Genomic DNA, 12,590 nt, shown 5'->3' on the forward strand with positions numbered 1-12,590 from the left:
TTGTGGAGCATTCCCTCCCTGTGTCCAAAAACCCTCAAAAAAAAAAAAAAAAAAAAGAAGTTGTTTTTGCCTGAGGGCGTGTGAGTTTGCTGGGGAGAGACAGAGATAGTAAGAGAGAAAGTGAGAAATCACCACTAGGGGGAAGACCACACTACAGTCCTTTCTTTTTCATTCTCCTCTTGAGATATTGAGCACACATGCACATGCACCAGGTATGAGTTTCAAGCCACTGGGTCCAGGACTCAAACCATGGTTGGCCATGTGGGAGTTCAGCAACGTAACCACTAGACCATCTGCTGGCCTCAACAACACACATTCTTATGGATTTTTTCTACATTTTTTAGAAAGCAATTTAGATGAGCTGATTATTAGTGAAAAGTATTTTTTCTTTTAACTTTAGTTTAAAAAAAGACAGTTATTTGCCTTAAAAGAGATGATCAAGCTAATCTTAGAGTTCCACTTATGTGCAAAGCAGTGTGATGTGTTTCCCCCTGAGGTGGGGGAGTGCAGAGATGGTTTACTCTTCATTGCTTTGTGTTTTTTAAAAATCCGTCTCCTGTTTGTCCTGGATATTTTCAGAGTAATTATAGTTTTTTCCATTTGAAAATGTAATTTTGAGGAAAAAATTTTTTTAAGATTTATTTTATTTGGACTAGCAGTTGATGTAATGGCTGTGTCACTCAATTCCCATGTAATCAACTGTGGTTCAAATCCTGGACCCGGTAGCTTAAACTCACGCCGGGCACATGTACATGCGTGCCCAAGATCCCAAGAGGAGAATGGAGGAGAAGGGATTGTCACGTGGTCACTTTCCTGGGAGGAGGGGGGGAATTTCTCGCTTTCTGTCTCTCTGTCTCTCTCTGTCTTTTTGGCGAGCGCCCATGCTCTATAGCAAAAAACCCCTCCAAAAAAAAAAAAAAAAAGAATTACTTTATTTAATTTTATTTAAACTTTACCTACCTACTTACTTACTTACCTATTTATTTATTTGTTTATTTATTTTAATTTTTACCAGAGAGGGACAGAGAGAGAGAGGGTGAGAAAGCAAGCCACCAGGTGCAGGACTCGAGTCACAGTCAGCCATGTGGGAATCCAGCACCCTCAACCACCATGCCACCTGTGGACCCCATGGGGAACAATTTTAACTGGCTACTCAAGGGAATGAAAAGAAGTGCTAGGGAGTTTATTATGATCTCAAAATCTTAACATTTGCCTTTTTCAGGATAACCCATTTGGTACCTTTATCTTGTTCTCATTAGATATGTTATCCCTAACAGATAAAATATATATACTCTTCTGCACACTTGGGGGTGGGCATGTGTGTGTACATATGTATACACATACATATATGTGTGTGTGTTACATATAGATATAGACATATTTGTATCCTTTTCTTCTTATCTTTTTCTAACTTGCTGGAGGGCACCTGTGCTTGCTGGAGAGAGAGAGACAGGCAGACAGGGAAAAGGAAAGCAAGAAAGTATCCCTCATGGGGCATCCCATCTTTTCCATTTCTCGCTCCTTTTGGGATTTTGAGCACACACTCACGTATACCTGGCATGTTTCTCAAGCCGCTAAGTCCAGACTTTAACCACGCAATGTGTGGGATCCATCTATCTTAAGTACCTTGCCATGGTCTGGCCCACGTGTGGTATATTAATAGCTATTTTGAGAACTAAGTGATTTTGAGTTTGTTTCCCAAAGTATTTTTTTATTGGACAGTATAGTTACAGATCAACAGATAATGGTGAAAAATATTTTATCAATAATGTTTAGTTAGAACATTTAGTTGTAACGTTTAGGTAAAAATATATTTCTTGAGGGGCCGGCAGGTGGTGTGATTAAAGGTGTTGGGTTCCCACTTGGCCAACCACAGTTTGAGTCCCAGACCTGGAGGCTTGCTTTCTCGTTTTCTCTTTCTCTCTCTCTGCCCGTCTCTGCTCAGATTAAAAAATAATAGCAAATGGAATTAAATAAAGAAATAGTTCTTTAAATAAGTGTTTCTTGAGTTTCATCTCTTTTTCATTTTGTATCTTTCGTTAATAACAAATATAGGGCTGACAGGTGGTGTGGTGGTTAAGGGCGCTAGACTCCCAAATGGCACACCACAGTTCGAGTCTTGGACCTGGTGGCTTGCTTTCTCATTTTCTCTTTCTCTCTGTCCCTTTCTGGTCAAATTAACATAAATAAATTGATAGTTGAATAAGATAATTCTTTAAAATAATAGCAGATATATAGTGACTTATTTATACTCAGCCACTACCCCACCATCTCTCACAAGTAAAATGTGTTAGAAAAGCCAGGACTTACAATATGCTGGATACTTTTCTAGGCAGTGGCTAGACAGCACAGAACAAAATAGGTTTAGTTCCTACCTTTCAGGTAACAGTAAAGATACAGTCTCTACCTTAATTCAAGGAGGAATTTATAGTAGTAAAGAATTTGGGGGGACAGATTTTAGTTTTTAGAGAAGTTAGGTTCACAACAAAACTGACTGGAAAATACAGGGAATTTGCATATCACCCTCCCTGTGCCTCTCATACCTTGGCCTCCTCCATCAGCATTCCGATTCAAAGTTGTACGTTCGTTACAGCTGATGAACTTACATCAACATGGCGTTATCAGCCAAAGTCCATCCTCTTCATGAGGGCGTACTCTGGGACTCACATATTCCATGGGCTTGAATAAATTTATGATGACATGTATCCACCATTGGAATCTCATACATAATAGTTGAACTGCTTTAGAAATCCTGTGCCCCACCTGTTCAACCCTTCCACCTCCAAACCCCTGGCCATCACTGATCCTCCTACTGTCTCCATTGTTTTGTCCTTTCGAGAACGTTAGATAGTTGGAGTCATACAGTATGTAGCCTTTTCAAATTGGCTTCTTCCATGGAGTAGTATGCATTTCCTTCGTGTCTTTTGGTAGCTTGATAACTCATTTCTTTTTCAAAGAAAAAATGTTTTTTTCCTTGAAGGTACTTACACTCACAAGAGAGAGAGGGAAAAGAGAAGCAGCCTCCGTGGAGAATGGTGATGCTGCAATCACTTCTCCGTTTCTCCCTCCCATTTAGGATTTTGGGCATGCACCCCCTGTATGTGCCTGGCATAATTCTTAAGCCCCTGGATCCAGGACTTGAACTACAATATAGCCCATGCTGGATCTAGCTGTCCTAACACCCAGACCATAGAGCTGGCCAGATAACTCATTTCCTTCAGCACTGAGTAACTGTCCATTGATATGCCACAGTTTATTTACCTACTGAAGGATATCTTGGTTGCTTCCAAGTTCTGGATATTATAGGTAAAACTGCTGTAAACATCTGTGTTACAGAGCAGTACAATCAAAGACTAAGATGACAGTCTTTTCTGGTGATTCCCAGTGGTTATGTTCTATAAACTTGTCTCGAATCCTTAAAAAAAAAAAATCCATGTTACAGGTTTCTGTGGATATGTTTTTGATTCCTTTTGGTAAATACCAAGGAATATGATTGCTGAATTAAAATCCATGAATAATTTTCTCAAAATATGCATTTGCCATGAACTTTTTGAAGATCCTACATGTATGTGTATGGCTGAAAAAAACAAATCTGGTTATAAATGTTCGTGAGGATGCAAATAAAGTGGAACCCCCATGAATGACTGGTGGGAATATAAATAGCCTTGGTTACTGTGGAAAATGGTTTGATGTTTTCTCAAAATGTTAAAACGGAGTTAGCATATGAGATAGGTATTCCATACCTACTATACATGCCCAGGACTCAAACACGGCCAACTATGTGGGCATCCAGCGACTTAACTATTAGGCCAGCTGCTGGTTCCTACAGTAGAATTTCTCACGCTTCCGGGTCTAGGTCTTGAATTGCCTTGTTGGCCATGTCCAGCTCCCTTAACTGCCAGGCCACAGAGCTCGCCTACCCATTGTACTTTTTTTTTTCATCTTATTTATTATTACTTTAAAATTTGTTATAGGCACTTGCACTCCTTAGAGACAAACAGAGAAAAAGAGGGAGAGCAAACCACCAAGTCTGGGACTTGAACCATGATTGGCCATGTGGGAGTCCAGTACCTTAAGCGCCGTGCCACCTGCTGGCCCCACCATTGTACTTTAATATGCTGCAAAAGTGCTTTGTGCTTCCATACTGTTTTTAAAAAAATTGTGCTAAAAACACAAAATTTACTAACTTAACCACTTAAAAATTATTTCATTTTTTAAATTGTCATTATTATTTTTAATTTGACCAGAGGGAGACAGAGAGAGAAAGAGAGAGGGAAAGTGAGAAAGCAAGCCATCAGGTTCTGAACTCAAACCATAGTTGGGCACATGAGAATCCAGCGCCTTAACCTCCACAGAACCTGCCAACCCCACTACCTTAACCATTTTAAAGTATCCTGTTCAGTTTTAAAAGTAGTCAGTATGTTCACATCGTTGTGAACAAATCTCCAGAACATTCCTATCTCTAACAGAACTGAAGATTCCACTTCTTCTTTTTTGTCATACACAAAAATGCAAGTACTCAAGAGTTGAGATTTCAAAAAATTACTTCTACTTCATCAGGGACATCTTGGGTTGAAACTGGCGTTTTGATTTTTTAAGTTGCCATGGCATAGCGGCGGTGAATACAGTCACCAGTAAGTAAAGTTGAATACCTCTGCCTCGGTTCCCATCAGCAGCTTTACACGCCATTGCTTGTGTACCATGAGTGCGAATGTCAGCACAGCGGAAAGGACAAATGCTGCCCTAGTATAATTATGAAAATAGCCTTGACTTTGCAGACTTCCTGGAAGGTTCTTGTGAACCATTCAAGGGCCGTAGATCGCCCTTTGGCAAACACTAATTTAGATCCGTATCATAGGAAGATCATTTTGGTGGCAGGTTGAAGGAGACAGACTGAAAAAGACCAAGGAAACCAGCTAATCTAAGTGTAAGAAGCAGGAGATATAAATGTGAATAGTGGAGTATGGAAGAAAAGACAGATTTAGCAGATATTTCAGAAGTGGAATTGATTTAGAGAATTACAGGTTTACTTTTGAGATAATGGGGTTATTGCCTTTGTATTTATGTCAGATTTCATCTCATTTTCATATATTTGGTTTACATCATTAACCTAATTAAGTCGAAATTCCACCAGTAGCATAATACTAATTAAAAAAAAAATACTCTAGGGATCAACAGGTAACATAGTGGTTATGTCACTGATCTTCCACATGACTGCCGTGGTTCAAGTCCTGGACCTGGTGGCTTCAGAATCGCAGGGTACATGCGCGTGCATGCCCAGGATCCTGGTAGGAAAATGGAGAAGGGATTGTGGCATTGCCATCCCCCAACCCTGGAGCGATTTCTCCTTCTCCTTCTCACTGTCTTTGTCTCTCCCTACCCCCCATGAGCACATGCACCCTAAGGCAAAAACCTCTTCAACATTAAAAAAAAAAAAAAAAACTCTCTAGAAATGATTAATGGATCTAGAAGAGGAATATCTATTCAGTTATCTGCTTTATTTATTGTCTTAGTTTGAAGATTTATGACCATCTCTTTATCAACTTCTGAATTTACTTGTATGTTGAACATACATAGTGTTTCACATGTAATTTGTATATTATTATTGTGTCATTGGAAAAGTTATGGTGCATTTTTACGTAGAAAAACAGAAAGATACATGATAACTTTTCCATGTCCCAGTAGTTTAGGAGAGTTTTAGGAATTACTGTTCTCACTGCTCAGATTCTCCATAATAGGAAAAGTAATGCAAATTGTTTTAAACACTAGATTCTTAATATTTCAGTTTGAAGACTTTTTCCCCCCCTCTTTAAACAGCAGTTCAAATGCCTCGCCTTCAGAAGGTGCACCACTAGTAGGAAATTACGGATGTACTCCTCATTCACTTCCTAAGTTCCAGCATCCTTCTCACGAACTTTTGAAGGAAAATGGTTTTACCCAACAAGTCTATTACAAGTATCGTCGAAGGTGCTTAAGTGGTAAGAGCCTTGACCTTTACCTAGCTGTAGTTCAAATTAAAATATAATTCTAGGGACCAACAGATGGTGTAATAGTTATGTTGCTGGGCTCCCACATGGTCAACTGTGGTTCAAATCCCAGAACCAGCGGCTTAAAAACTCATACTGGTCACATGTGTGTGCATGCCCCAAATCCCAAGAAGAGAATGGAGAAGAATGGATCGTGGTGTAGCCATCCACCCGAGGGGGGATTTCTTGCTTTCTGTCTCCCTTGTCCCTTTGGTGAGCACACAGGCCCTATGTCAAAAATCTCTCTAAAAAAAGTTTTTATGTGTGTGTGTGTATATATATATAATTTTAAAGATTTATTTATTTATTTATTTATTTATTTAATTCCATTTGTTATTATTTTCTAATTTGACCAGAGAGAAAGGGAAAGTGAGACAATGAGCCACCAAGTCCAGGACTTGAACCACGGTCACCCCATGTGGGAGTCAGCACCTTTAACCACCACACCATCTGTCAGCTTGTATGTATGTGTATATATAGAGATAGATAGATAGATAGATGTCTCTAAAAAATTAAATTTTTTGTTATTTAATATCAGGTTAAGATATTCTTTCATTTTGTTATAATCATAAATGCCTTAAGTAAATATATTTTTTATAAATGTATTTTATAACTTATCCACATTAGGAATTAAAGTTTAGCTTATTTTTCTTGTTACTGTTGATGACTGTTTACAATTTGAGTAGTGAGTCAGAAAATGCATTAATATTTGTATTCTACTTAGAAGAAGCCCAAATACACTTTGAGGATTATTATATTTTAATTTTGTCCATTCTAAGACATACAATGTCTGTTATCTTGGCTTTAAAAGGTACATATAATGTATTTATTATTTTAACTTTTTCCAGAGAGAAAACGCCTAGGAATTGGTCAGTCTCAAGAAATGAATACCCTCTTTCGTTTTTGGTCCTTTTTCCTCAGAGATCACTTCAATAAAAAAATGTATGAGGAATTTAGACAACTTGCTTGGGAAGATGCAAAAGAAAATTACAGGTCAAATATTTTCTAATATTTTTACAGTTGGAGGGGTTTAAAAGCTAACAAAAATGAATACTATGGCCCAGACGGTGGCACAGCTGTTAAATGCCACACTCTGCAGGGGAGGCACAGAGGAGGATTCCTGGTTCAAGTTCAGAGACTGCTCTGAGTATGCTGGGCACACACTGGCCCATGATCCTGGGCTGCCTGAGGCTGAGGGTGGATCCTGGCGTTGGGACCCTGACAGGGATGCTGTCTTCCTCTCTATCTCTTTCTGTCTGTCTTTGACATGCATGGAAGAAGTAAGTGGGTAAACTGAAAACAAAGCAGGTAATGGCACAGTAGTAAAGCAACTGGATCCACATAGGAACGGTCCTGAGTTTGCATCCCGGGGCCTCCCTGAGCACATCAGGCATGCATGCCCATATTCCAGGCCTGAGATTAGGGATGGACTGTGATATGAAACCCTACTTGGGGTGTTTCTCTGTGCTTATCTGTCTGTCTGTCTTTCTCTCTCGTTCCCTCTCTCCCTCTGTTCCTATTTCTGCTTTTGTCTCACCCTGTCTCATGGAAGAAATAAGCAAAAACACTTTTAAAAAACATTATTTGGTTTATTAATTTATCTTTTTAGAAGCAAAGTCAGCTATGAATTACTAATTACAACCTCATTTAAAAATTGGTATACTAAAATTTTATTTTTTTGTTTAGGATTGTTTTGTGCCATGTTTGCTTATATCACTGCTACTATGAAAATCCATCATTAAAGCAAAATTTTTCTTACAAATCTTTTATTTCCACAGGTATGGGTTAGAATGTCTGTTCAGGTTTTATAGTTATGGACTGGAAAAAAAATTCAGACAAGAAATTTTTATGGATTTCCAAGAAGAAACCAAAAAAGACTACGAATCTGGTAAAAGAAAGCAAAAGTCGTATTCTTTTTGGAAATTGTAAGCCTGAGTCTGTCAAGAAGTAGGGAGGGAATTCATATCTTTTTTCTTCAGGGCAAACCATTTAAGGCCTTTAGGTCACTGTTACAGTTCTTGATGAAGGATGGGGCACCCACCATATAATAAAAAGACCCTCCTGCGAGACGTTGGAAAATAACCTCTTTCAAGTTCGAATTTCCTTTATCAAGGTGTATTTGGTCATTATCCTGTTGGTGGAACATGGCTAGCCACTGATATTCCTTTACATGACATGTTCTACGCAACATTGCAGATATGCTTAGAAGTGCAGAATAGCATGGTGTTTAGAGTACAGTCTCTGGGCCAGATCCCTAGATCAGAACCCCATTTCCAACTTCACGTATAGCCACGGGCAGGTTACTTAACCTTACTAAACCTCAGTTTTCCCATCTGTAATATACACAAAAGCACTATTTTATAGGATTATAATGATTCAAATTAATTTTATATATGTAATAAAGCACTCAACTAACTCCTGTTACACAGTAAATACTCAGTAACTATTAGCAGCCATTGTTAATTCACTGCATGTCTTATTCTCAAGATCAGATAAAACATATTGGAAGATAAATGTTTTTTTCTCATAAATACTATGTTAATATGAATCTTTTTAAAAATAATACATAATTTATAGTGTATATATTTCTTTTTCATCAGGTCAGCTATATGGACTAGAAAAATTTTGGGCTTATCTGAAATATTCGCAATCTAAGACACATTCTGTTGACCCAAAACTTCAGGAATACCTCTGTAGTTTCAAGAGGTTAGAAGACTTCCGTGTTGATGTAAGTTTAAAGTCCTTTCTTCTGTTCTTTTAACTACCCATATATTTCAGTCACTTATGAGTAACTTTCTATTTTTTTATTTTTTATTTATTTATTATCTTTTTTTTTTATTTTTGAGAGGGTTTTTGCTATAGGGCGCGTGTGCTCGCCAGAAAGACAGACAGAGAGACAAAAAGCGAGAAATCGCCTCCCAGGCGGGATGGCCATGCCGCAGTCCCTTCTTCTCCATTCTTCTCTCAGAATCTTGGGCACGCACGGGAACCAGCAGTTAGGGTAATGGCTATGTCGCTGGACTCCCACGTAGTCGACCGCGGTTTGCGTCCCGGACCCAGTGGCTTAAAACTCACGCCGGGCACGTGTGCGTGCGTGCCCAAGATCCCGAGAGGAGAATGGAGGGGAAGGGATTGCGGCATGACCATCCCTCCTGGGGTGATTTCTTGCTTTCTGTCTCTCTCTCTCTCTCTGTCTGTCTGGCGAGCGCACGCAGCAAAAAAAAAAAGAGAATCTTGGGCATGCATACACATGCGTGGGCATGAGTTTAAGCCATTGGGGCCGGGACTAGTATCATGGTTGACTACATGGGAGTCCAGCAACATAACCATTACGTCAACTGCTGGCCCCAATATTTATTTATTTGTTTTTAGAAAATAATTATTTATTAAATTTTATTCATTTATTTTTAATTTGACAGAGAGAGACACACAGAGAGAGAAAGAGGGGAAGTGAGAAAACAAGCCACCAGGTCCAGGACTCAAACCATGGTCAGCCATGTGGGAGTGTCCAGCACCTTAACAACCATCTGGCACCTGAGATTTTTGTTTTTGTTTTGTTTTGTTTTTAAAGAATTATTTACTTATTTGCTACTATTTTTTAGAATCTGACCACAGAGGGAGATAGAGAAATAAAGGGAGTGGGAAAGCAAACTGCCAGGTCCAGGACTTGTACTGTGGTTGGATGTGTGGGAATCTAGTGAGCTAATCACCATACCATGTGCCAGCCCCTGAAATTTCACTTAAAAATTCATCAAAAAACTTACAGCTAGATATACCATGGAAATAAATATCATCTATTGAAACTAACAGCCTAAAACAAACAAGAGTATTTACTGAATGAACAAACACAAAGGTTAAAAAAAAAAGGAAAATTTCAAAGCACGAGCTAAAAAATAAGCTTTTAAAAAGATATAAAATTTGCTCAACATACAATTGAGGTTTAAATATATATAAACTATCACCTGTTACCAAACCTGTACAAAACTATCAATTTTATATATGTATGTGTCTATTTTTTTTTTTTTTTTTTTAAAAGAAAAATATTTCTATAGGGCACGTGCGCTCACTGGAGAGAAAGTGAGAGAAACAGAAAGTGAGAAATCCACCCCCCCACCCACCCAGTGGAGATGGCCACCCTGTAATCCCTTCTGCTCCATTTTCCTCTCAGGATTTTGGACACGCACACACACGTGTCTGTAGTCTTTTCTAAGCCATCGTCCACCCCTATTCTCACATTCTGAGGGGTTTAGGAATTTTATGGGTACTTATATTTGAAGATGTTCAAATTTAATACCACCAGTAATACTCTGTCTCCTTATTGTAGGAATCCTAGATCAACCTTCAGACTTGCTAAAGGTTATCTGGTTGGGCATTTGTTCCCCTGCTGCTTTCATTCATCTTTTATTTAAGCATTTCCACTTAAGCAAGCCTAGGATAGAAGTATGGGGTTGAGCAAGGAACTTGAGTTATAAATGCCTTCGAGTTGACACAAGTTGAATAAAAGGTAATGGGGGACTAGCAGGCAGTGTGGTAGGAGGTTAAGGCACTGGGCTTTCACATGGCCGAATGCAGTTCAAGACCTGGACCTGGCAGCTTGAAAATCACACTGGGTATATGCTCATGTGAGCTCAAAATCCCAAGAGGAGAATAGAAATGAAGGGATTGCTGCATGGCCATCTTCCCTGGGGAGTGATTTCTTACTTTTCTCTCTCCTTCTATCCAGTGAACGCATGCTCCCTATGGCCCCTCCCCCCCAAAAAAAAACTATTTAAAAAAAGGAAAATGGCCTTGCTGAGTCATTCTCTCAGAGACAAAGAACCGAACTTTATGCTTCTGCACTGTTATGTTACTCAGACCCTAAACTGTGAGAGAGGTTTAATACACATTTTTTTGTTTTTTAGGTTTTTGTCAAAAGGCACGTGCTCCCACTGGAAAGAGACAGAAAGAGAGAATGTGAGAAATCACCTCCTAGGCAGATGGCCATGCCACAGTCCCTCCTCCACCATTCTCCTCTCAGGATTTGGAGCATACGCACACACATGCCTGGCTTGATTTTCAAACGGTTGAGTCTGGGACATAAACTGCAGTTGGCCATGTGGGAGTCCAGCACCTTAACCACCATACTAGCTACTGGCCCCAGTAAACATTTTGCATGACAAAATAAACAAAAACTAATAGACTGATTTAGTTAGGGATGAATTTTAAGTTTAATGCATTAAGTTGCTGTTAAATTTTCATATACTAATAAAATCTACTGAAGTGCCAACATAACTTCTCTGTTGGAAAAGTCTGGCCTCAGATTTCGAAGGGAGGAGAAATGGTAAAATCATCAACTCTGTTTTCTTTACGGTTTGCAGCCCCCTATTAGTGAAGAATTTGGAAGAAAAAGACATTCATCTACTTCTGGTGAAGAGAATAATCATCATAGACTTCCGCCTAATTCCTCTACGAAGCTACCAAGTGCTGCTAGCCCTCCATCTTCCAGTCAGCCCCAGGTCCCAATAAGCTGGCCCAGAAGGCACACTTCCCAGGAGCCCAGTGACAGCTCACCCCAGAACAGTTCTGCCTCAGTCTCAACAAACGGTGAAATGCCTGAGAAATAGACTCTTACGGAAGCCATGTGTCCTTGAAATCAACATTTACATCAGTATTTATTCGGGAAAAATCTTCTGATGTTTAATTGTGATAATCGGAAAAAAGAAAAAGGAAGAAAACTGATAGCAATTTTTCTAGCACGATAAATTCTTAAAATGTTTTCTCCGATTGCACAAACAAGGATAGTTAGTGACCTTTTATAGAGAAACTCGAGTAATGTATTTTGGTCTCAGTATTTCTTTTTGCAAAGCCATTGTTTACAAGAACAGCATTCCTTAAATTATATATTAAAAAAACAACACGAGGAATGCCTAACATTTCAGCTCATACTTCTTAAAGAAGATATAGTATGTTGTATTCATCTGTTCTATAGAGCTTTCTTACAGAATCCAATTACCCCATTGTCAATTCATATTTGAACTTATCAAAAACAAAGGAAGATTACGTATATATTTTTTTAATTCAAAAAAATAATATTAAATGATATATTTACCTTTTTCTTTTAGATGGATAGCTTAAAGACCTTTTTTTTCTTTTTTCTTTTTTTTAAACAAAGCATAAATATATAGCAAGATTGTAGTTATCCTGATATCTAAGCACCTTTGATCCTGGGTTTTGCTCCCCCTTGTCCCCCTAGTCATTCCTCATGATTTCACATTTGTGTTAGTGTGGGTTTTCTGAATTGCCATAGCAGGTTACCTATTAGGAAGGATTTACTTTTGTGATTCTATATCGATTTGCACAAGTAATTGAAAACTGCATTGTGATTGGTTGGAATATTGTCCTAACTTGGTTAAATGTGTTTTGAATGCTTCTGTTATTTGTACATCCGTAAGTAGGTATGTCACAGACAGTCTGATTGTCTTCATTTTAAAAGAAGTACTTCGATTTTCCTTTTTGTTTTTTTTTTTAATTTTGTTTTATGCGCATAAATGTTTTCAAGAGTTATAGCAAATTGATTATAAATTT

The 12,590-nt window shown here is 38.5% G+C and overlaps 1 protein-coding gene across 7 annotated transcripts in view; it reads left to right on the top strand.

Annotated features, from left to right (window-relative positions):
- Positions 1–12,355, top strand: part of LARP1B (La ribonucleoprotein 1B) — an 84,627-nt gene extending 72,272 nt beyond the window's left edge. For 4 of the 7 annotated variants that reach the window (XM_006153147.3, XM_027773690.1, XM_006153149.3 and 1 more), the window contains 5 exons: positions 5,818–5,978; positions 6,875–7,019; positions 7,805–7,914; positions 8,627–8,754; positions 11,384–12,355. In XM_006153147.3, the coding sequence (XP_006153209.1) occupies positions 5,818–5,978; positions 6,875–7,019; positions 7,805–7,914; positions 8,627–8,754; positions 11,384–11,629 (790 nt within the window). In that variant the 3' untranslated portion in view covers positions 11,630–12,355. The remainder of the gene's footprint in view (positions 1–5,817; positions 5,979–6,874; positions 7,020–7,804; positions 7,915–8,626; positions 8,755–11,383) is intronic. The other 3 variants (XM_006153148.3, XM_006153150.3, XR_003550161.1) reach the window with 2 other exon arrangements.
- The last annotated feature ends 235 nt before the right edge of the window (positions 12,356–12,590 follow it).

The sequence above is a fragment of the Tupaia chinensis genome, unplaced genomic scaffold (genome assembly GCF_000334495.1).
Source record: "Tupaia chinensis unplaced genomic scaffold, TupChi_1.0 Scaffold000362_1, whole genome shotgun sequence".
Classification (NCBI taxonomy): domain Eukaryota; kingdom Metazoa; phylum Chordata; class Mammalia; order Scandentia; family Tupaiidae; genus Tupaia; species Tupaia belangeri.